The sequence below is a fragment of the Rhinoraja longicauda genome, chromosome 33 (genome assembly GCF_053455715.1).
Source record: "Rhinoraja longicauda isolate Sanriku21f chromosome 33, sRhiLon1.1, whole genome shotgun sequence".
Lineage (NCBI taxonomy): Eukaryota > Metazoa > Chordata > Chondrichthyes > Rajiformes > Arhynchobatidae > Rhinoraja > Rhinoraja longicauda.
Window position 1 is genome coordinate 11,973,095 of NC_135985.1, and position 24,137 is coordinate 11,997,231.

At 38.0% G+C, this 24,137-nt stretch overlaps 1 protein-coding gene across 6 annotated transcripts in view; it reads left to right on the plus strand.

Annotated features, from left to right (window-relative positions):
* znf280d (zinc finger protein 280D) overlaps positions 1-24,137 on the plus strand; it is a 67,902-nt gene that overhangs the window by 12,213 nt on the left and 31,552 nt on the right. For 4 of the 6 annotated variants that reach the window (XM_078427533.1, XM_078427536.1, XM_078427537.1 and 1 more), the window contains exons 2-9: positions 3,442-3,586; positions 8,563-8,655; positions 8,884-9,023; positions 9,966-10,083; positions 11,319-11,522; positions 14,252-14,431; positions 15,461-15,561; positions 15,832-16,052. In XM_078427533.1, the coding sequence (XP_078283659.1) occupies positions 3,454-3,586; positions 8,563-8,655; positions 8,884-9,023; positions 9,966-10,083; positions 11,319-11,522; positions 14,252-14,431; positions 15,461-15,561; positions 15,832-16,052 (1,190 nt within the window). In that variant the 5' untranslated portion in view covers positions 3,442-3,453. Of the gene's footprint in view, positions 1-3,441; positions 3,587-4,070; positions 4,203-8,562; positions 8,656-8,883; positions 9,024-9,965; positions 10,084-11,318; positions 11,523-14,251; positions 14,432-15,460; positions 15,562-15,831; positions 16,053-24,137 lie in introns of those variants that run through there. The other 2 variants (XM_078427538.1, XM_078427539.1) reach the window with 2 other exon arrangements.

A 24,137-nucleotide genomic window follows, 5' to 3' on the forward strand; every position in this document is an offset into this window, starting at 1 on the left:
TGTGGTATAACTTAATTACTGCCAAACAATTTCTACCACTGAAAGTAAATTTTTGTAGGCATGCACTCGCATTCCAGCAACTTAGAGACCGATTTTAAAATATTAGTTTTTTTAAAAAAAAATACTATTTTTCAATCTAATCTTTATTTTACTTTTACCTGATTTGACATGGAATTCATTATTTTAATATATATATTTGTTGTTCAGAGTTTGTTGTCTTCTTTAATTGTTTTTCAATTGCCACAAATCTAATTAAGATGATCCGATCCCATGGCTCTTGTGGAGGGGGTGCCTGTGTGTCTGTCTATCTTTGGTATAAACCAGCCTCTGCAGTTCTTTTCTGCACACAGTTGCATCGGGGTTAGGTTGTTAAAATTCCATTGATGGTTAATGAAAGGAAAATTCAATGAAGTCCATGTAGTCTGATAAGATTTCAGGTGGAAAGAGCAAAATACTTGCATTTACTGTGAAAGTAAAATAAAAGAAAAGGATGGATTTGTTACCTTTGCGCAAAGAGACTTGGAGCTTCATGGAGGTTCTTGGACCTAATTGTTAACTGTGCTCCAAGAAACTTGATGACCTAATGCATGTTCCCATGAATATAATAAATCAATTGACTAGTTTAACATTTGGCAGTTTTCACTCTATTTTGGTCTGATTCGTTTTTAAATACAGGGCTCGTACGGTCCTTGAATGTCCTGGAATTTGAAACTCTGTTTTTCAAGGCCTTGAAAGTCCTTGGATTTATCATGTCCTTGAAAGTCCTTGAAAATTTACTTTTTATGATGAAAGTAATTCATGCAGAGTAATGTGGCGTTTTTTCATCGTTTATAATGCATATTTTTATTAAAAGTCCGGAAACATTGTGAGACATGTTTGTCTTTGTCGCCGATTTTTCTCTCTTTGCCGCCGCCGCCGCTCACCCTGGGGCTTCTGAACAACAACTCCAACACTTGTGTTTGTAGGGACTACCTGAAGTGGAAGAAGTCAATGTTCAAACCGCTGGGGTGTAAACTGCCCAAACAAAATATGAGGTGCTGTTCCTCCAATTTGCGCTGGGCCTCACTCTGACAATGGAGGAGGCCCAGGATAGAAAGGTCAGATTGGGAATGGAAGGGGGAGTTGAAGTGCTGAGCCACCGGGAGATCAGGTTGGTTGAGACAGACTGAGGGAAGGTGTTTACTTGCTTCCCCTCTCTATCCCCCCCCTTCTCAGTTCTCCTACTAGTCTTCCTGTCTCTATCTACATCCTATCTTTGTCCCTCCCCTGATATCAGTCTGTAGAAGGGTCTTGACCCAAAAAGTCACCCATTCCTTTTCTCCTGAGATGCTGCCTGATCCGCTGAGTTACTCCAGCATTTTGTGTCTACCTTGGACTAAAAGTGATAGGACAAAGATCACTGCTGCCAAGGACCATGCATTTTTGTTAGGTTTCAAGATCTTGAGATTCCCTTTTACTCAATTGATCAAAAAATATGCAGCACATAGAAAAGCAATAATGAGTTTCAACACTGATGCCTGCTAGGTTGTCTTCGAGGCACGGAAAGTGACCCACATTTTCCAGGATTATGGATCACAGGAATAGCATTGTATGTCTATACAGAAGACATACGGAAATTACTTTTTAAAATCAAAAGCTTTTCACCGTACCTTAGTACACATAATAAGAAGCTAAACTAACTAACTACAGGAATAAGGTTGTACGTCTATGTAGAAGACATATGGAAATTATTTTTTAAAATCAGTTAACATTTTGATTTTTTAAAAGTATTGTTTATTTGATTGTTAATAGTTCCAAAATATTTCTGAATGGGTGGGAAATACAGAAACATTGGAAACTGCTGAGGGTGGTTTTCGCCATGTGTTTCGAGAAGGATTTAATGATTTGAGCTTGTTCTTGCGAACACATATCAGCCCTTTATATAATTTTGAAGCAATGCTGCAGTGGTGTTGACTCTCCCCTAAACCCTTACTATGGATCCATGGAAGATAAGTTCAAAGGAATGCAGGCTGTGTGCCCACTTAGGAATACCTGGGCCAGCGTAAATGATATTAAACTATTATTCATTTTTGGGCTAGTTGCTTTAACTTGCTGCCTTGTATAAATTTTCAGGCTATTTGCATCCATTTCACACAGTGCCATTTTATTAAATTCTTCTATTCCCCCTCCCCCCCCCCATAATTTTTCATAAATTTCACTTCATTGATATAACTGTTTTTAAAATAAGTTGCTTCCTGTCATATAGACAAATCACATTTTATTCAACTAGTTATTTATAGAGGCTCAATGATTTGGACTTTGAAACCAAACTTTAAAGGCAAAACACAAAGTGCTAGAGGAGGTTAATGGGTTAGGCAGAATCTGTGAATGCAAATAATGCTTTGGTTCGGGTCTCTTACCCATGCTGGCTTGCTGAGTTCCTCCAACACTTGGTGTTTTGCTCAAGATTGCAGCATCTGCAGCTTCTCATGTCTCTATAACTTTAAAGTATTTCATGATATGACAAGCAGCCACCTCGGGGATGATCAAAAAACGTGATATGACCCTGTTTGGTCCGTAACTCTCTTTAACATTTGGAGTCTTTGTATTGTTGTGAAGTAACTTTCTTGTATTTCAATAATTGTTTCCTCACTTGATATGTATTATGGAACTGACAGTTCATATCATATCATATCATATCATATACATACAGCCGGAAACAGGCCTTTTCGGCCCACCAAGTCCGTGCCGCCCAGCGATCCCCGTACATTAACACTATCCTACACCCACTAGGGACAATTTTTACATTTACCCAGCCAATTAACCTACATACCTGTACTTAATGTGCTTAAGGATGATAAAATAAAATTTAAAGAGGTATAGTAGAAATATTTCCAAATTCTATTCAGAATTGGTTGATGTTATATGATGAAAGAATGAATCGACTGGAATTTAGAAGGATGAGAGGGGATCTTATAGAAAATATAACATTCTTAAGGGATTGGACAGGTTAGATGCAGGAAAATGTTCCTGATGTTGGGGGAGTCCAGAACCAGGGGTCACAGTTTAAGAATAAGGGGTAGGCCATTTAGGCCTAAGTTGAGGAAAAACTTTTTCACCCAGAGAGTTTTGAATCTGTGGAATTCTCTGCCACAGAAACCAGTGGAGGCCAATCCATTGGATGTATTCAAGAGAGAGTTGGATATAGCTCTTGGGGCTAACGGACTCGAGGGATATGGGGAAAAAAGCAGGAACAGGGTACTGATTCTGGATGATCAGCCATGATCACATTGAATAGCGGTGCTGGCTCGAAGGGCCGAATAGCCTACTCCTGCACCTACTTTCTATGTTAGTAATTTTGGGAATTGAAGAAAATCTTTCTCATTGTGAGGTGTGAAATGTTGATTTTCAAATAATCATTTATAAGTGAAGCAAACTTTTTCCTTCCCCCTCCAAAATCAGGACAGATCAAGAATGGCAGAACTATTTATGGAATGTGAAGAAGAAGAATTGGCGCCATGGCAAAAAGGGAATAAAGACGATGAAGATGATGATGAGCCTATTTTTGTGGGAGAGATTACAAGCTCCAAAAACACCAGTTACCTAAGTATGACACATATTTTGTTTTTTTAGGGTTAATTGAGATTCCAAGAATGAGCAATCTATTTAATTGATGACAAACTATTTACCACAAATGTATATTCTGTGAAATTGATTATAACATATTGTTGTTGATCGAGAAATCAATGTCGCTTAGTTTTATAAGGGTGAAATCCATGAAGTTCTTGTACCGAATCCTGCAAGCAGCATATTGCATAATAATGCTAGAGAGTATGGAATCACTTGATTGAATCATTGAATACATTTCTCTCTTTTTTGATTTTTTTAAAAAGCAATACTGTTGGCATTGGATCATTTTAATACAATAGAAAAACTACATATGTCAAATGATTAACTTTCAATAGATAAGCTGTTGTTATTTCAAAATTAAACAGTTCAGCTGATGCTATTGTATTGAAGAAATCGTTATAATAAAAGATTTGAGCAGTATTTCTTCTAACCCTAGACTTGAATTATTTTTATTAATATGACGAACACTACAGAAAACTATATCTTATTAAATCATTCTGTCAAACCACAAGAATTGGATGCATCTGAATCTGTTTCTGTATTTGGTTCAGTGTGCATCCATGGCAATGTGCATCTTCAGTGAACAAATAAAGGTAATTGGATAAAATCTTGTAACTTATTGATTGGTTTCTGTATCTGATTTAAATTTACTAAACAAAAACTTAAAAAATTTACTAATCACTTTCTTGAAAATCATACTTGATTCACGGGGATGGACTGTAAATACATATAAGCTATGAATCAGTTAACTTGTTGCACGTTTTAAATCTATAAATATTGAATCATATATTTTTCAATGATCCTGTGTTTTTCCTTTTGCTCAGAAAGTCATTTTATGAGGATTCAAGGGAATATGCTCTATTGAAAACATGGTCAAAACACCAAGTACACAGCCTAGATGTTAAGCAGGCTAACTTGAAAGCATGCTGACTGGCCAGAAGTCATTCCAAAGCAAAAAGCAATGAATATACTAGATACCTTACTCCAATTCAAATGGGCAATATACTAATCGGGCAAAACATAGTTGGTTAACTCTTTGGTACGAGTATAAAATCTCATCTGGTTTCTTCTCCCAAGTGGCCAAACCTTCCAAATTTTATAATCCCTTGACAAAATAAATAAATTACTTTAAACTTATACTCACACTTATCATAAATGTGAACAGCACAATTGTTGAATGTGGACTAAATGATCTTCCATTAGCAACTAACAAATGGCAGCTATGACTATGCAAATTTCCGTATTCCAAACCAAACCAATCCAAACCCCTGCAACTCCCTCTTTCCAGTATGTATAATTTTTCAATTGAATGTGTAAAATCTGCCTAAAGATTGAAAGAGTGTGTATTTGTACATGTTTAAGACATTAAACCAGGTGCTCTACTGAGTTATGGGCAGACAAAAAAATGGTAGCAATTAATTTGGGTGCTATAAGTAAAGCCAAGGGTGTGTGATGCATTCTGCTGCTGTAGCCCTCTTCTCCAGTATCAGTTCCAGTATCAGCAACAGGAATTCTGTAAATGTAGAAGCTTCCTCCTGTGGCCATTCGTACTTTTCCACCAGCACTTCAAACAGGCCCCAAGGCTTCAGCTTTGTGATATGCCTCAGCTCACCTTTTTTGGTGAAAAATTCATTGGAGTATTTCCCGACAAGAATAAGCTTTTGAGGCATTTTCCCCAATAGTTCAATATTCAAAGCAATATGATCCTCATCTCTGGAATATGAAGATATTCATATTGAATGTCTGACAATAAACAATGACAATAAATTGTTGTTATTTAAAAAAACCTCTTTACTTAAAATATTCTAAAATATTTTGTGGACGTTCAAGACAAAATTTAATGCTATTACGTATAGAAGTACTGTGGAGAACTTTCTAAACATTGGACAGAATGGTAGGTTTTGAGAGAGATGGAGGAGACGAGTTGGATGTAAAAATGGAGGAGATTCTAGAGCTTGGGGTCTGAACAGCTGGTGATATCTGCAAGATTAGAATTGAAGGAACACAGAGTTCTCAGCACGTTATGTAAAGCTGTCAAATGTTATGTAAAGCCAAACAAGACCAAACAGCAGTGGGAATTTTATATTTGAAGGAGAGTACCGTAGTGTGTTGGGATTGACTTGTATCTTTATGGTTAAGTGTACTTTATGTCATTTTTTCGGTACAGCACGAATAAGTGAGATCATTTGTTTGTTGAATGAGAATTCCTTCTCTTGTGGGAAGAGCTGTATTCTTGGTGTCACCTACTGTTTCCTGTACCGTTTAATCTATTGGAGGGTCCTCAGTTTTGCCAGAAATTCCATGCCTGATATATTTGGTCCTCTACAGAAACTACTTGATTATCCACCATGTAATCATAGTCCATTCCTTTTTTTTCTTACTCATTTAACCTTGGTCCAGACACCTTTACTCTTCAGTCATTAATTCATTCTGACAATAGGTTGTGCACCTCAAACGTTAACCCTACCTTTCTCTCTCCACAGATGCTTGCGACCTGAATGCTCTCAACATTTTTATTTTTTGTTCAGCAGTCCAACATTGCAATCTTTTTTCCTTTCTGCAGGCATAGATTTGTTCTCAAAAAAGAAAGCATTTTATATTGAATAACAGCATTATCTTTTAAATTAGAACTTAACTATTTCTATCAATGTGCGTTCAACTTTTAATTGTTCTGCTTTTTCATCTTGTCTATGAAGAAAGATCAATAATCATAAATTATTATGAAAATAGACTCTGGGAACACATTTCTTGCCAATTACTCATCTATCCTTAAATATTTTCTTGGAGGTTGAAGATGATCTGACAATGTCATTTTAAATTTATGTATACATACAGTGCCCTCCATAATATTTGGGACAAAGACCCATCATTTATTTATTTGCCTCTGTACTCCACAATTTGAGATTTGTAATAGAAAAAAAATCACAAGTGGTTAAAGTGCACATTGTCAGATTTTAATAAAGGCCCTTTTTATACATTTTGGTTTTCTACCATGCAGAAATTACAGCTATGTTTATACATAGTCCCCCCATTTCAGGGCACCATAATGTTTGGGACATGTGGCTTCACAGGTGTTTGTAATTTCTCAGGTGTGTTTAAATGCCTCCTTAATGCAGGTATAAGAGATCTCTCAGCACCTTGTCTTTCTTCCAGTCTTTCCATCACCGTTGGAAATTTTTATTGCTGTTTATCAACATGAGGACCAAAGTTGTGCCAATGAAAGTCAAGGAAGCCATAATGAGACTGAGAATCATGAATACAACTGTTAGAGACATCAGCCAAACCTTAGGCTTACCAAAATCAACTGTTTGGAACATCATTAAGACGAAAGAGAGAACTGATATTGCATTGACAGAATAACAGTTCCATGTTGTGAATGTACCACTGAGACATATTTCCACAGGCTCAAAGTACAATTTCCCTGGTGAGCTAGCTGTAGTACAGTGACAATGCTTTGAAAATCTTTGTCTGGTGAAGTAGAATGACTCCTCATGTTAATTTTGAGATGGCATTTAAACTATCTAGTTCATTCAGAATTGAGCAGTTGATGGACTGCTCCATTTCACTAAAAAGCTTTGATAATAAATATTTGTCAGCGTTAGGGTCTTTTAAACTTACTCTCTACATAGTGCATAGTGGAGTGTAAATTTATTTTTCAAGATAAGTGTTTCTTCCGTCTCTAGTCTACTGTCTTCATTCTGGTTTATGTTCATTCTGCACTTTGTATTGCAAGAATGTCATCTAAGTTTTATGAACTCATACGATGGTCCAGATGTGACATTTTCCTTATCCATTGATTGATTTACATTTTTCAGTGGAAATGAACAAAGGAAATAGAAGTAATACTGTTCAGTGATGACTAGAACTAGGCCACCATATTTAGAAAGCAGTATGCAAGAGAAACATATTAAGTTAATACACATTATGTATCTTGTACTGTTCAGAACATATTTTGAAACATTCTAGAATTTTACAATATACCTTTCAGCACGGAATTATTTACATTGAAAACAAAGTACCTCTAAAATACTTAGATTTGTCATTCTAGGATTGACTGAATTTCCATGTTACAGCATACCACGTTTGCTGAATAGATGGGCAGGGGAAAAATAAATCACTTCAGAATCCAACGTTATATTCCTTTTCATAATCCCATTATATTATTTAAATTAAACTACATGCATTTAGCACATCTAAATCCAACTCTATTCATTATAAGTAAAGAACTCAGCCACATGTACACCGACTTGCAGAATTTCTCTCAGATTCATGAAATACACACCTAACAAATGGTTGCAGTACTCCGTGGAAATTAATGATAAAATGCCTGAAACATTTGAGTAGACACAGTTCAAAACATCTCGCTGGTCAGTTTCCTTCGTACTCTACTTTCATCCATGAAAATGTTCATGCTTGTTGCCCCTTTCTCCTGTTGGTTATCAAATCTCTGGTGAGTGTCTCTGAGAGAACTGTGATTGAGGAGATCATGACCAAAGCGAATCTTGCAGGTTTCCTGACATGGGTCCATCGAGCTTGAACAGTTTGACTCCTCAAACAATCTTGAGGAGGGTCACTCTTTTCAAAATGTATCTTTTTATTTGGGCGATTGAAAATGGAGTTCAAAATAATCCCATTGTATTTGCAAGTTCAACAAGCAGGGAAGAGAGTCATCTTATAAAATATGAGAATATCAATATGATACCCAATGGGATTAGATCTTTGTACTGTTCTCTATGGGGATTCGTGGTAAGCAAATTATTTCAAATATCAGTGACGTAGTTATTTAAAACAATCCTTGTATTTTACATGTTCCAGAGCTAGTTTACCTCTAATTTACAAAGAATAAGGAGAGATGGACAGTGATTGAAGGAGAACCACAATATGACTACAGAATGTCCTTCAGGTTTCTGTGCAGAATATGACTAATATTAGCTTTATCTATTTACTTACAAGGTAAAACAGGAGGCACAACATTTCATTTGGCACAGCAAGGCGGAATGCAAAATGGTGGACTCAGTAAAAGCATGATGGTGTCTTTTAGCAGTGGTAAGTGATACTAAGATTTTTTTTATTTTTGCACCTTCACAGATTAATTCTGGGATATTACTTGGAATTTTACCTGTTTAATATTTGTTAAAATCAAAACATAATTTGAATTGTAATTTGAAGCGTAATTTAAGTAATGAGAACATTTCTAAGTGATCTCCTTTCCAAGTCAAAACAAATCCTTTGCAACTTGATTAATTTTTTTTAATTCTATTTTTTCTGCACCAGACGCATCTTCTACAATTCAGTCGGTCAATCAACAATCTATCACTTCTTCCCCATCAAATTCAAGCACAATGGCTGCATATCAGCCAGGATCTCGAAGTATGCCTGCTTCATTGACAACACAGCCAATAGTATTATCGCAGGTAATAAAAGATATATTCTAACTTGTTTACTTAAATACGCTTCACATTTGTTGAACTTGGAGATATCTACCTACGTGCTGGAACAGCATTAGATTCACTGTCTGTTATCTTGAAATCTGCTCAGTTTTATGGATCCTTTAAGATGTCCAAATAATTGTCTCAGTCGTAATTTTGTGTTTTTTAATTCTCTTAGTATTAAACATGGGCAAAAGAAAATATTAGTTTGTGGAGGTTGTGGCCCTTTCAAAATATATTAAGTTTCTAGCCGTTAGATTCACCTTAGTTGATCCTGTCCTCTATAAACAGATGTTGATTAAATTTAGATTTGGAAGAAACTAGAATTAAGTGATCTTGTTATGAGGTCGTTTTGGATAGCAGTCATACGATGAGCTCTGGCTGATGTTTCTCCCATCACTCTTCTTTCCACCCTAGACTTTGAGCACTGAGATCAATTGTAACTCCTAATCCCAGCCCAAATTCTTTGAGTTGAAGAGAAACAGAAACCAAACTTGTGAATCTCTATTCTATTTCTCATAACATGTTTATCTACAAGAGCATATGATTAAGTTCAGTAATCTGTTGATTAATAGATTCTGAATGATAAATAAAGATTCATTATATATAAATACCATGGGGAGGGGTTGATAATGGAGCTGTACATAGTTTTCTATAATTCAAAAAGCTAATTTGAAAAGTCTTAATTCAGTGAAATTTATTCTTCTTTTGTACAGCCCACCAAAATCAATTATTACAAGTCTAGTTCAAAATGAATTAACTTGAGGAAAGGGAACTTTTCTTGGCAATATTCCTTCGTATAACTAAATCTTTGCAAACATACAGGTTTGCAACCGTAGCTGTTATTGTGATTATTGGTGACTATTTTTTGCTCCTTTTTCAAAAAATACAAATCTTTGATTTTATTAAGACTATTTTCTTTGTTAGGGTTTTGTTGTGAAAGATATGGTTTCGCCAACATCTGCATCTCAGAGTTCAGGTGGCGTGATGTTCAATGTAAAGAATGCACATTATCAAAGCCAACCAGGTGTTCCCGTATTATCTGGTAAATATGTTTTATAAGGCTTTTGCTGCTAAATTCTTGCTGTTTCACAAATTATTTATGAATACGTGTCTAATAAGTATGTACGAATGTATACAAAGGGAAACATTAATTTCCCATTCAGATGGTTACATCTGTTGACCATTGTGGATCCATCCAATTAACTTAATCCTCAAGTAAAAGTTGATTGCTGACAAAAAAAAGTCATTGGTTCATCTTGCTTCATCTAACCAGATCACCCAATACTCATTATGTCCTTTACTGTATCAGTCTAAGTGATTTAAGAATCTTGCCTTGATCACTCAGTTGGGATCACTCATTGTAAACAAAATCTTCTGTTATTAGTCCAAACATTGACATTTAACTAGGCTGAACATTGCCACTTTGTTTTAATCAGCTTTGCTGAGTTTAGATTCACATCCAGTGCAGTGACGTTTCAGTTGTTTCCATTGTCTAGCTTAATTAATGGTCACCTTAGTCACCTTAGTTATGCATTCATGGTTTAGGTTCCTCGTTCAGAAGTACATTATTTTGCATTTATATTTGTATTTAGAACCCTCAATCATTAGCTCATTACCTTACTTGTAATTCACATTTTTGGCTGAATTTGCCACAATCGACACCTGACCAACTTGCTGGATATCACATTAAATTCTAGAATTAAATTTATAATATTTGCGTGTCTAGTGACTTACCTGGAACACAAGCTGTGACTCAAATAAACTCCGCTCCCACCAAGTTCTTCTTCAGGTATCACAACTTCCTTGCCAATTTTTTTTCCAATGCAGCTGGATAGTCTACTGCAAGTTCCCATTATGGAAGTGCATTGAAAACTGAAGTACCTTTTGACACGTTCAGCTGTGAGGCCACAAGGAGTGGAAACATTTTGAAACTAAAATTAGGATTTTTCTACACCAAAGCAAATTGTTCTCGGATTAAAAATTATTGGAGACGCACGAGACTGCAGATGCTGTAATCAAGCTGGTGCAGTTGTCCTTTATGAGCTGCTGAGTTCCTCCAGCACTTTGTTTTTTTGTTCAATGAAAGAGTTGTTTTTGTACAGTGATTTGGAAAGTGGCATTTCACATGAAAGGTTTAAAGCCACTGATGTGAAAGTTAAATGTTATACATTCAAACAACCAAAACTAAATTCACGGAGCTCTCTGTAGTTTGATTTGAGTAGTTAATTGATAATTTATGATGATTTGATCCTTTTTATCCCCCTTTTTTATCCATAGGAGTTACTTCCCAATCAGGAAGAACAGGGCTTTCTCAGTTAAAATCAGTTGGATCTGGGAGAGCAATTCCAAATATCAGTTACAATCCTACTCAAATAAATTCATCTGTACCAAGTGTATCTGTAAGTGGACAGAAGCTGGGGCAGAAAAACTCTCTCAAACCTCTTCAAACAACTCAAATCCTTAATCATGCCAGTGGAATAGGTAAAATGCAAAAAAATTGGTTTGTATTTCCTGTATTTTAGAGTGTAGTTCTGTTTACATGTGATCCTTTTAATGAAGTATTGGATTTAATTTATCTTTGTTCTTCTCAGTTGCAAAATCAATATTAATCCATTTGCAAACCTCTAACCGTTTTTCTATTACTTTTGTCTCATTATTAGAAATGTGCATTATTAAAACTAAAGGATGTTTAAAGAGACCGCTCCATTATGTTATGAGGTGCAGCAGTTTCCTGTGATAACATTTCCAGAAGATAACATTTATCTGTGATAACATTTATCTGTTGCTAAATGTCTTAATATATAAGGAGAGAAAGCGATCCTGGATCAAGAGCCTGAGCATGAATCGTGGAGCAGGCAGTGAAGGAATTGCTCTTAGACAATCTTAGACAATCAAACCCACTGTTTAAAAACTGCTATTTCTAGAATTTGCAAGAAGTGTTTGAAGGTGGGGAGAGGTTACATAAACGTTGAAAGATTGCCATGAAACATTTGTATCTAATAGTAAAACAAGGGTAGAAAGGATCAAGATTTGGAGACCAAGGAACAAAAATTTGACTGAAGTATATTAAATAAACCACAGCAAAGCAGAAGAAGAACATTGGACCAGGAGCAGGACTTTTGTCATTTGAATTCCCCCCATCAACCCTGTTTGCCATTGTAGGATCATAGTTGATTTGTGACATAATATAATTTACCTGTCTTTCCCACATAGCTCTTTGGTAATACAAATACATCAATCTCAGATTTATCATCAGCAACTGACCTAGCATCAATTTCCATTTGCAGAAGGGAGTTCTACCATTTTCTGTTTGCTCTGACTTCACACCTGAATTACTTGGTTCCTCTATTTATGTCCCCATCAATCCTTGGACTCCATTTACCAATCTTTTCCTATTTGTATTGAAAACTTTGAATCAGATTATCCTTAATTCAGTAAACCCTTGTTATAATGGACTATGGGGTGGAGGGGAAAGGTGTTCATTATTACATCGAGTCCACTAAAACCGAGTATGCTATTATCATTGTATGGAGTTGAAAGAAAGAACTGCAGATGATGGTTTATACATAAAAGGACACAAAGTGCTGGAGTAACTTAGTGGGTCAAGTAGCATCTCTGGAGATCATGGATAGGCAACATCGGTTCTTGGTCCTCCAAAATATTCCAAATGGAATTTAAACTGGAGGTGGCGGAGTACGGACTTAAACAAGAAGGGCTTCTTGGAGAAGAGCTGCCTTAAATTTAGTTGCGTCTGGTTGAATAACTATAGTAGGGTGAAGACTATTCCATGCTTTAATTGTGCCGGAACCTTTCTTCAGACTGATTCAGTCTGCTGAGTTACTCCAGCACTTTATGTTGTTTCACCTTAAAATAGGCACCGATGCCACTGGTCTGCAGCAGCGAGTCTTTCTTTACAGGTTGACACGGCTGTTATTACGGCTGACTTTGTAGCCCCCAGTCAGGATGTGCTTTCTTAAGACGGCCACTACCGACAGGACATCCTTGGTCACCGTGGGACTCCTTCCCCTCTAGCCTGCCCTTTGTCCACTCCCCTGCGGCTTCATCCTCCTTCTCCCCTGGAGTCGCTGACATCTTTTAAGATGGAGTATATCGGCAACTCCGGGGGAGAAGGAGGGTCTATAGTGGGGGGAGGCCAAATGGACAAAGCGATGACCAATAGAAAGAAGTGGTAGCTGGTGAGAGAGGAGGGAGCCCCACAGTGACCAAGCGCATCCTGTCATTGTTGGTAGTCCGAAGAAAGCGATGTCCCCAGGGGCTACAATGTTTGCCGCAACAACAGCCAAGTCAACTGGACCATGTCGTGGCTGAAGAGGGGCTCGCTGGTGCACCTTACGAGCCAGGGGTGGAGTCGGAAGGTTCGTCCGCTATAATCGAAATTTGTTATAAACAGGTCCCTTTACAGTTTTATGAATTCTGGGTAATAATTATCACAGCTTCTACAGGTTTTCCATCTAATTTAACCTTGGAGTAGAAGATTTGTTCTGATAAATAAACACTGCATATCCTCATCCTGACAGTTTAGGCACATAGTTCCAGAATTGGTATAGCTTTTGATCAGATTCTATCTGTTCCTATTTTTATGTGGCTAAGATATTCATGTGATGTTTGTTGTATTATTGGGGAGAGAATAAAAGTAATACCGAATAATTCGGGGTAAAAAACAAACTGATAGAGGAACTCAGGCAGCATCTCAGCTGCAAGATGGACAGACAAAGTTTTGGGTTAAGGCTCTTCTTTAGACTTCGAGTGGAGGCTGGCAAGTCCCTTTTACATTAGACTTTGTTCTATTTGGTTAACCATCCAAACAGTAAACTGGAACACAGCGGTAGCAACTGCAAAGCTGTTGATATCCTGGTTATAGGCAGGGTCCTATCAGAAAATTCCAAGGTACTGAGTTCCATCTGAGAGACCAAGCTTGAATTGTTTTCACATTTTTATCAGTTCAAAATCTTCGTAGTAAGTTTTTCTTTTCTGTAATTAGTTTAGATTAGAATTTCCTTAACGGTCAACCAAATTTATTGATTGCTAAATATGACAGTATCAACCATTTCAATGGATTGTTTATTCTTTGCTCCAGTAGTTAAAAAATCAAAATGATTTTAAAAAGTTGCATTATAAACCCAATTAAATTAATTTTTAATGTAATATGTTTTAACGTAGCAAAAAGTAATTTATTTTCTTTCTCACAGCAAGTGCAACCCAGAGCACAAATGTCAGTACCAAGCGCCCAGCAGCCTGTGAGATAAACAATATTGGTTCAAAGAAATCAAAAACATTTGAAGCTGGATCTGGAAATAATACATCAAGTTTATCACCATCTTCAACTGAATGTCCCACATTGGTCTCAACATATAGCAGTACATCAAAAGGTTTTCATTAGTCTTTTTTCATCTTAAGAAAATCATCTGTTCTCTGTCATTGTTGAATTTGGAATGAACTAGTACTTCAGATGATGTGAGATGGAATTATTTCTTTCAGTGTTTACACCAATATTAAATAATAATTTCAGTTATATTAGTATAGATTGCTGATCTTACATCCTCAGCATGTTGCAGGGATTCCATTGATCAGAGCCAACCTTTTAATTTTCCATGTTGTTCATGGTAGATTGGTAGAAATAACTTTTAAACTCCTCTGGAAACAAAATCCCATCTTCACATCAAGAACAAACTCCACATGGTTCTGTTAATCTACTAAATGGTGTAGATCTCACAACTGAGCAACCATGGACGTACAGGTATGTAGGTTAATTGGCTGGGTAAATGTAAAAATTGTCCCTAGTGGGTGTAGGATAGTGTTAATGTACGGGGATCGCTGGGCGGCACGGACTTGGAGGGCCGAAAAGGCCTGTTTCCGGATGTATATATATGATATGATATGATATGATATGGGACACTGGGTCGTTATCAGAGCCAGAAATGTACCTCAATCTGGATTTGCATGACTGGCATATCCTTCACTCTGTCATTAATATCCAAGCAAAGTTCACTGTGAGCTAACCACTGTAACAGTGTTAAACTTGTACTGTTTTATGATCTTTATTTCTGTTAGAAAGTTATATTTTCTCAAATCTTCATTTTCATGTGCTGCTGTAAAACAGTTAAATTTTGATATTGGTAAGCAATTGTATGTCTGTTTTATAATTTAAGCTCCAGCAACAAATAATGCACAAGAATGGCAGCAAAATAAAGTAACATTTAAGACTATATGGGTTTAGTTGTGGAAAAATAAACTTGGATTTAGTAGTAGGAAAACAATGCCAATGTCCTGTGCATTGAATTGAAGACTATATTTAGATAAATGAGAAAGTTGATGATTTTTGTAAAATATGTACGTTCAACTCTGCTACTTAAATTATTAAAGATGTTTGTTGTTTCAATACTATGTTATTTTGGCAGGATCACCAAGTAATATTAAAAATGATGTCCCTGTCCCAAGAGCTTGTCCAAAATGCAACATTCACTTCAATGTCTTGGATTCTTTACGACATCATATGGTTGTAAGTATATTCTTTTAATTATTCGTTTGAATAAGAAGTAAGAGCATGTAATCTTTAACTTGAGGTTGACTGCAAATAATTGAACATAGTTAACTTCTCTACCCTATTGTTTTGATAAAGCCTTTCTGAATACGTAATAATCAGGGCAACCATTATTTAAACGTTAGTTTTAATATATGCCGTGCACAAGAAAAAAATAGAATGATCATATCTAAATATATTTATCTTATAACCACTGATAAATGATGCCACTATTTTGTGTCTGTTGAGTTTTGCTGTCCAGATCTGGTATCGAGCTACTGTCCTGTATCATCAGCTGAGCAGTCTCCAACTAAGGTTTTAGAAATTGAAAAGGGGAAACTTATAATGTTGGTCAATGACTTTTATTATGGAAAAGATGATGGCGATGCCCACCTAAATCAGCAAGATCAGAAGACAAATACAACTTTCAAGTGCCACAGCTGTCTGAAGATTCTTAAGAATAATATAAGGTACTATAATGTGTTTTGTATAAATTAATTGCTCAAATATACGGCTTGTCGCATATTTCTAAAATAGCATGTTGTTCAAAATGACAGTTTGTTTAACTAGGTGCTATAACTTTAATTATCCAGTAAATCTACAATTAATTTAAATTCTTTAAATTTTAATTTTTCAACCAGATGCTCTGCAATTAGAAGAATATTACACAGCATCTTTCAAATTGGCTTGAGATAATAATATTAAATATTTTAATTATTTTGTCCAAGATTCCCTATTTGTTATTGGTCTTCTGCTGGCCGTTAGCTATTATTGTTTTAAGTTTCATCTATGCTGCTCTGAAGAAGGCTAGATGAGAATAACATGATTTGATTCTCATTCTACTTGGTGCTTCCATATGACTGACAGCAAACTCAGATTTATAAGTTATGATGGGAAATATTCTGTTATTTTATCATGACAATCCTTCGTGCTGAATATATTATGTACTTTACCATTTTGTGATTGATTGTAGCTCTTATTTGTATTTTATTCATGGCAAGGACCCATGTGCGTATTTTCATATCCACCCTGCCTTCATTAATTTACTAAAAGTGATCGGTTATGTTAGAGTATTTTTTGGTGTGTCTGGTTCTTACAGGCATTGCACTTTCATGGAATTGCTGCATGAAGGGGCCATTTCAACAATTGAAACTGCCTGCATTATTGCTTATATTTTTGGAGAAAGGTTCCATCCAATTGTATTAAATCATTTGAAAATCCTGGTGAGAGGAAATTCATTAATGCAACTGCAAGTTTCTGATTTGATGCTTTGAAAACTGGAAAATAAAACCAGATTTGAATGACTGGGCTAGAATTTTTCACTATTTTCCTGTAGAAACTGGGAAAAACACTGGTTATTATTGTTTTCATTTTATACAGAAAACAATATTGTCTTTGTTTTTCAATATTGTCCAGATTTGTGATTTTACCTGTTTCATTTGGTGTTATTGCCTGATTAGTAGTCATTGCATTATTATCGCACGTTGTAGTTTGCTTCAATTTATAGGAGATAGAACCTGATTTATGCATTTGCAAAGGACAGTAGGTGTCTAATTTAAACATTGTGTGCTGGGAATCGGGTCAGCAGATAACCTGGTTGCTCATAGGTTGACATACAGGAAGAGTAGGAAAGAAGTAGGGGATGGGGATTAAACGTTGATATGTGATGAGCTGCATCACTATTGCCACAATGATCATCAGAGTCATATATCACAGTAGGTTGGATTGACATGCACAGATGTCGTGATCTTTATTAATGGTGTTTGTCTGCAAAAGGGCAGCTCGGAAATCAATATGGAGGACTCGGTGGCAAACAAACAAAGGTCCCAACAGGAGTCATTAAAATCTTGTATGGATGTGGACTTTTTGTGTGATTTGCTTCATGTTTTACTGTGAGTGAAGGTTGCAGGTGTGACCTCAAAAGTGTACAGCGCTTGCAATGATGACATAATCACACGAGCAAAATAGGACCAGGAAATTATATCTATGCCAGGGTGGATCACAAGAGAAACTATTCAGTCCAATTTTCCAGTGGGTGTATCTTCTGCCATTAATGGAGATGAACACTTCAAAATATGTACCAATTATATCTTGTGTATAATTTATGCATATAAAAAAGGTTCAAATATTTTTTCTAATTCATTTTCTAGACTTATATTTTATAATGTCATCCATGCATTTTGCTTTAAGCATGCAGTTTTAAATACTGGATATTGTGTACAGTCTGCTAACATTGCACTTGTATGTGGAAGACTTGATGTGTCAGTGAGTTAATTGGGCTAAGATTTAGCTTTATTATTATTGTCACATGTACAGTGAAAATTTTTGTTTGGTGTTCTGTCCAGTCAGATCATCACGGTGGTGCAAAAGAGCTTTAAAAAACACAGAATGCAGTATATTTTGTTACAACTGCAGAAAGAGTAAAAAAAGGCTGGAACTAGGGAGGTTCGGTAGGATTTTCAATTCATCTTCGAGTGTGAGAGGACTTCAAGAGTGATCACAGTAAGAATGAAGCTGTTCTTGAGTCTGGAAATATGTGTTTCAAACATTTTGTATCTACTGCCTGACAAGTGTATGGCCATGATGGAAGGAGTCCTTGATTATGTTGGCTTTTTTCCTAAGCCAGCAGGAATTGTAAATGGTTTGTGTGATGGACTCGGCAGCATTCATAATTTTCTCTGATTTCTTGCCGTCTCAGGCAGAACAATTGCTATACCAAGCTGTGATACATCTGAATAGGATGCTCTCTATGGTGCATTGTTAAAAGTTGGGAAGTGTCATACTGGATTTCCTCTGCCTTCTGAGAGAGTAGAGTCGTTGATATGCTTTCTTGACCATTGTGTCATTGTGTTTGGATAAATTGTTGCAGATGTTTCCACTGAGGAACTTGAAGTTCTCGACCATCTCCACTTCAGCATCATTGATATTTGGGGATGTGCTCCATCCTGCTTCTTACAGTTAATGACCAGCTCTTTTATTGTTGGCATTGAGAGAGAGCATGTTTTCCTGACATCATGCCAGTAAGATCTCTATCTGCTTCTTGCACTGTCTCATCATTGTTTGAGATTTGGCCTACTACTGTGGTGACATCTGCAAACTTGTAAATGGAAGATAGACACAAAATGCTGGAGTAACTCAGCGGGACAAGCAGCATCTCTGGAGAGAAGGAATGGGTAATGTTTCAGACTGAAAATGTTACCCATTCCTTCTCTCCAGAGATGCTGCCTGTCCCGCTGAGTTACTCCAGCATTTTGTGTCTATCTTCAATTTAAATCAGCATCTGCAGTTCCTACCTACACAACTTGCAGATGGAGTTGAATTTAGCCAATGGTGAGTGTATATGGAGTATAGTAAGGGGTATCTATACAGCCTTGTGGGACATTAATTTTGAAGATTATTGTGGAGAAGGTGATGTGTCCTATCCTTGCTGATTGGAGACTGCAGGTCAGGAAGTCAAGGATCTAGTTGCAGAGGGAGCAGCTGAGTCCTATGTCCCAGAATTTGGAGTTATGTTTGGCTGGAATTAGTGTGTTGAAGGCAGAGCCATGGTCAATAAATTGTCTGATGTAGATGCTCCAGTGATTAGTGTGGGGCCAGGGAGATGGAGTCTGCGATAGTCCTGTTTTGGTGATAGGCGATACAGTGAGTGGATCTAGGCTGCTTGGAAGGCTGGAGTTGTGTGTCATCAGCAGCCCAATGAAGCACTTCAGGATGGTAGATGTAAGAGCACCAGGCAGTAGTCATTGAGGCACATAACCTTGCATTCCTTTGGCACCAGGATGATAGTGGCCTTCTTGAAGCAGTTGGAAATCTCAGATTGGAGTAGGGAAAGGTTAAAGATGTCTGTGAATACTCCCACCAGCTGATGTGTGCAGGTTCTGACTATAAGGCTAGGGACTGCATTGGCGTCAGTTCCTGTCTGAATTCACTCTCGGGAAGGCTGATCTAATATCTGCGACAGTGACCCTTTGTACAGATGTTGGGATAGATGACATCGTCCACTAGTTTTTTGTTCAAAATGAGCATAGAATGCACTGAGCTTATCAGGGAAGAAAGCATTGTTACCAGTGATTCGACCCACCGTCACTATGCGGCCTGTTATAGCATGCAAACCTTGCCACAATTGACCTGTTTGCATGGTTAGTCTGGAACTCTAGGAGTTTATAAGGCAGAGAGTTGGTGGGGGTGTGGGGAAAGCCAAATCAGTAAAAATCTCAGATAATAATGGGTGTTTTTGAATGTGCATTATTTTCTTTTTCAGAAAGTTACTATAGAAGCTGATTACATTATATGATGTTATGAATTTGGCAGACAATTTTTTTAAGAAACAAAAATACATTTTGAGAAAATAATAGAAAATAACCTGTGAAAGGAACCAAAAGTATCTTACAAAATACAAAATAATATTTTTACACAGCATAAGCTAACATATCCCCTTTGGGAATATTCTTAATGATATTTATTTAATGCTCATTTTGACTGTGCTGTTGGAACATCCTGTCACAGGTTATTTAATTAATATATTATTAATCAACACCTTTGTTGGTGTTTTGCAATTATTCAGTGTTGTGCAGTAGTGAAGGACTTTAGTGACTTGGTACTAATTCTCTTTTCTATTGCATTTGATTTCTGTTCCTTCCTCCGCTATTACTTTCTCTTCACAATAATTGAATTGTGACATACTGTCACAGTAATTAGCTGTTGTGGGCAAGAGAATGTTTTCTTTAAATCAAAGAGGGTCAGTAGAATCAGTTGAAATCCAGTTTTGATCAAATGGATTTTTGCATGCCCACATTTTTCAACATGGATCTGTTCCTATTTTGCCTATTATTGCAGAATGTTGCACAGAATTGAAGTTTTTCTCTACCACAGGATAGTCTTCAAAAGTGCTTGACCATGGATTATTTTTGAGTACTTCCAGATGACAGTGACAGATGGATGAACCCGGGAAAGTGAGATTAAAACAAAAAAATCTGGTATTGCTCAATAGGTCTGCCACCCTTTGTGGAGAGCAAAGCAGTGTTAATGTTTCAGATTAATGTTAATGGGTATTAACAGCAATTTTATTTTTTAATTCGATTTTTTGCGTCTTGCTTTGGTACTCCTGTAGTATATTTAACTTTTTGTCATCCCTAGAGAATTGTAGGTTGATGAAGTTCAAAAAAACTATTCAGAATATTGCACAATAGTTTATATTCATGAAAATAAATACATGTTTATTTAACATGCAACAATATACTTGTTTATTTAACAGATAGATAGGATAGTGGAAAAGGCATATTACACATGTTTGCCTTCATAGATCAGGGCTTAAACTATAAAAGTTCAGATACTATGTTGCAACTTTACACAATGTTGGTTAGACGACATTTGGATTTTTGTGTGTAGTTCTGGTTGCCACACTTTAGGAAGAATTTAATTCTGCTGGGGATAGTGCAGAGGAGATTTAGCAGGTTTTTCCCTGGATTGGAGGACATTAGTTTTGAGGAGAGATTGGATAGTCTGGGTTTATTTTCGCTGGAGCAAAGGATGCTGAGGAGTGACTAAAAACGTATTTAAGATTAAGAAAGGCACAGATTGAGTAGTTAGGCAAAATCATTTTCACATGGTAGGGGTATCAAAAACAAAAGCACATAGATTTAAGAGGAAGAAGTTATAAGGGGAATTTTAGGGGCAAATTTTGTTTTACACAGCAAATATTTGAAACTTGCTGCCAGTGGAAATGGTAGAGTCACATACAAACAATATGTTTAAGAGACATTTAGCTAACCACTCAAATAGAAAAGATTTAGATATGTCACAAATGGGATTAGTCCAGATGAGAAAAATAATAAGCATGCATGTAGTGGGTCGAAGGACCCATTTCTGTGCTGTCTATGACTCTATCTATGGGAACTGTATTCTTTTCCCCTCATATATATATACATATATATATATATATATATATATATATATATATATATGTGTGTAAGAAAATAACTGCAGATGCTGGTACAAATCGATTTATTCACAAAATGCTGGAGTAACTCAGCAGGTCAGGCAGCATCTCGGGAGAGAAGGAATGGGTGGCGTTTCGGGTCGAGACCCTTCTTCAGACTGATGTCGGGGGTGGGACAAAGGAAGGATATAGGTGGAGACAGGAAGATAGAGGGAGATCTGGGAAGGAGGAGGGGAAGGGAGGGACAGAGGAGCTATCTGAAGTTGGAGAAGTCGACGTTCATACCACCGGGCCGCAAACTGCCCAGGCGAAATATGAGGTGCTGCTCCTCCAATTTCCGGCGGGCCTCACTATGGCACTGGAGGAGGCCCATGACAGAGAGGTCAGACTGGGAATGGGAGGGGGAGTTAAAGTGCTGGGCCACCGGGAGATCAGTTGCGTTAATGCGGACCGAGCGCAGGTGTTCAGCGAAGCGATCGCCGAGCCTGCGCTTGGTTTCGCCGATATAGATAAGTTGATATCTAGAGCAGCGGATGCAATAGATGAGGTTGGAGGAGGTGCAGGTGAACCTCTGTCTCACCTGGAAAGAATGTTTGGGTCCTTTGATGGAGTTGAGGGGGGAGGTAAAGGGACAGGTGTTGCATCTCGTGCGGTTGCAAGGGAAAGTGCCCGGGGTTAGGGTGGTTTGGGTAGGAAGGGACGAGTGGACCAGGGAGTTGCGGAGGGAACGGTCTCTGCGGAATGCAGAGAGGGGAGGGGATGGGAAGATGTGGCCAGTGGTGGGGTCCTGTTGTAGGTGTCGGAAATGTTGGTGGATGATATGTTGGATCCGCTGGCTGGTGGGGTGGAAGGTGAGAACGAGGGGGATCCTGTCCTTGTTGCGAGTGGGGGGATGGGGAGCAAGAGCGGAGCTGCGGGATGCAGAAGAGACCCTAGTGAGAGCCTCATCTATAATGGAGGAGGGGAAGCCCCGTTTTCTGAAAAACGAGGACATCTCGGAAGCCCTAGTCTGAAACACCTCATCCCGGGTGCAGATGCGGCGTAGACGGAGGAATTGGGAGTAGGGGATAGACTTTTTGCAGGGGACCGGGTGGGAAGAAGTGCAGTCCAGATAGCTGTGCGAGTCGGTGGGCTTGCAATAAATGTCCGTCACTAGTTTTTCTCCTGTGATGGAGATGGTGAGGTCCAGAAACGGGAGGGAGATGTCAGAGATAGTCCAGGTATATTTAAGGGCAGGATGGAAATTGGAGGTGAAGTGTATAAAGTCAGTGAGTTCTGCATGGGTGCAAGAGGTAGCACCAATGCAGTCGTCGATGTAGCGGAGGTAGAGTTCGGGGATGGGGCCAGTGTACGTCTGGAACAGGGATTGTTCGACGTACCCGACAAAGAGGCAGGCGTAGCTAGGGCCCACCCGACAAAGAGGCAGGCGTAGCTAGGGCCCACCCGACAAAGAGGCAGGCGTAGCTAGGGCCCACCCGACAAAGAGGCAGGCGTAGCTAGGGCCCACCCGACAAAGAGGCAGGCGTAGCTAGGGCCCACCCGACAAAGAGGCAGGCGTAGCTAGGGCCCAACCGACAAAGAGGCAGGCGTAGCTAGGGCCCACCCGACAAAGAGGCAGGCGTAGCTAGGGCCCACCCGACAAAGAGGCAGGCGTAGCTAGGGCCCACCCGACAAAGAGGCAGGCGTAGCTAGGGCCCACCCGACAAAGAGGCAGGCGTAGCTAGGGCCCACCCGACAAAGAGGCAGGCGTAGCTAGGGCCCACCCGACAAAGAGGCAGGCGTAGCTAGGGCCCACCCGACAAAGAGGCAGGCGTAGCTAGGGCCCACCCGACAAAGAGGCAGGCGTAGCTAGGGCCATATATGTGTGTGTGTGAGTGAGAACTAAAATGTTCAAGATTCAAGATTCAATGAAATTTGAGTTACCATACAACCATACTAAGTAAAAAGCAACAAGACACCCATCCACATAAAATAACATTTAACATAAACATCCACCACAGCGGAATCCACATTCCTCACTGTGATGAAAGGTAATAAAGTTCAATCAGCTTCCTCTTTGTTCACCGCGGTCAGGGCCGTTGAACCATCCGCATGTTAAAGGTGTGTTTCAGTTTTATCGCAATTAGCATGGATATTTCCCTTTTTAGTTTATTTGGCATTGTTCTATAAAAGTAGTACAGTGCAAAAAAATAAAATAGCCTTATTTCGCTTGGGGGAATAAAACTCAAAACCTTCAGAAAACCAAATCTGGTGAGTATAGTTAGAGGCACATCAGGGTGTAATTGTGCTTCACTCTTAGGAGATGGTGCGATATTCCACAATCTTCATTACCAATTTTTTTTAAACAGACTGATGGTGTTATCAGCAGATTTTGTTGGAATTCCCTTTGGGAAAGCATGGTGAAAAATAGTTGGGACTTTATACACTGTAAGAACTGTTCTTGTGATTGAATAACTTTACTGTAAGATGCAGCAAAAAAGCTTTTGTAAGCTGTTTTAACAGCCAAACCCGTTTGTATCACAGCCACTTGCTGGCAGTTAAGGTCATAGTTGCCTTGAATAAAAATCCTTAAAGGAAAGCTGAAATTGCAAATGTGAAAAATGAAATATGATCATGG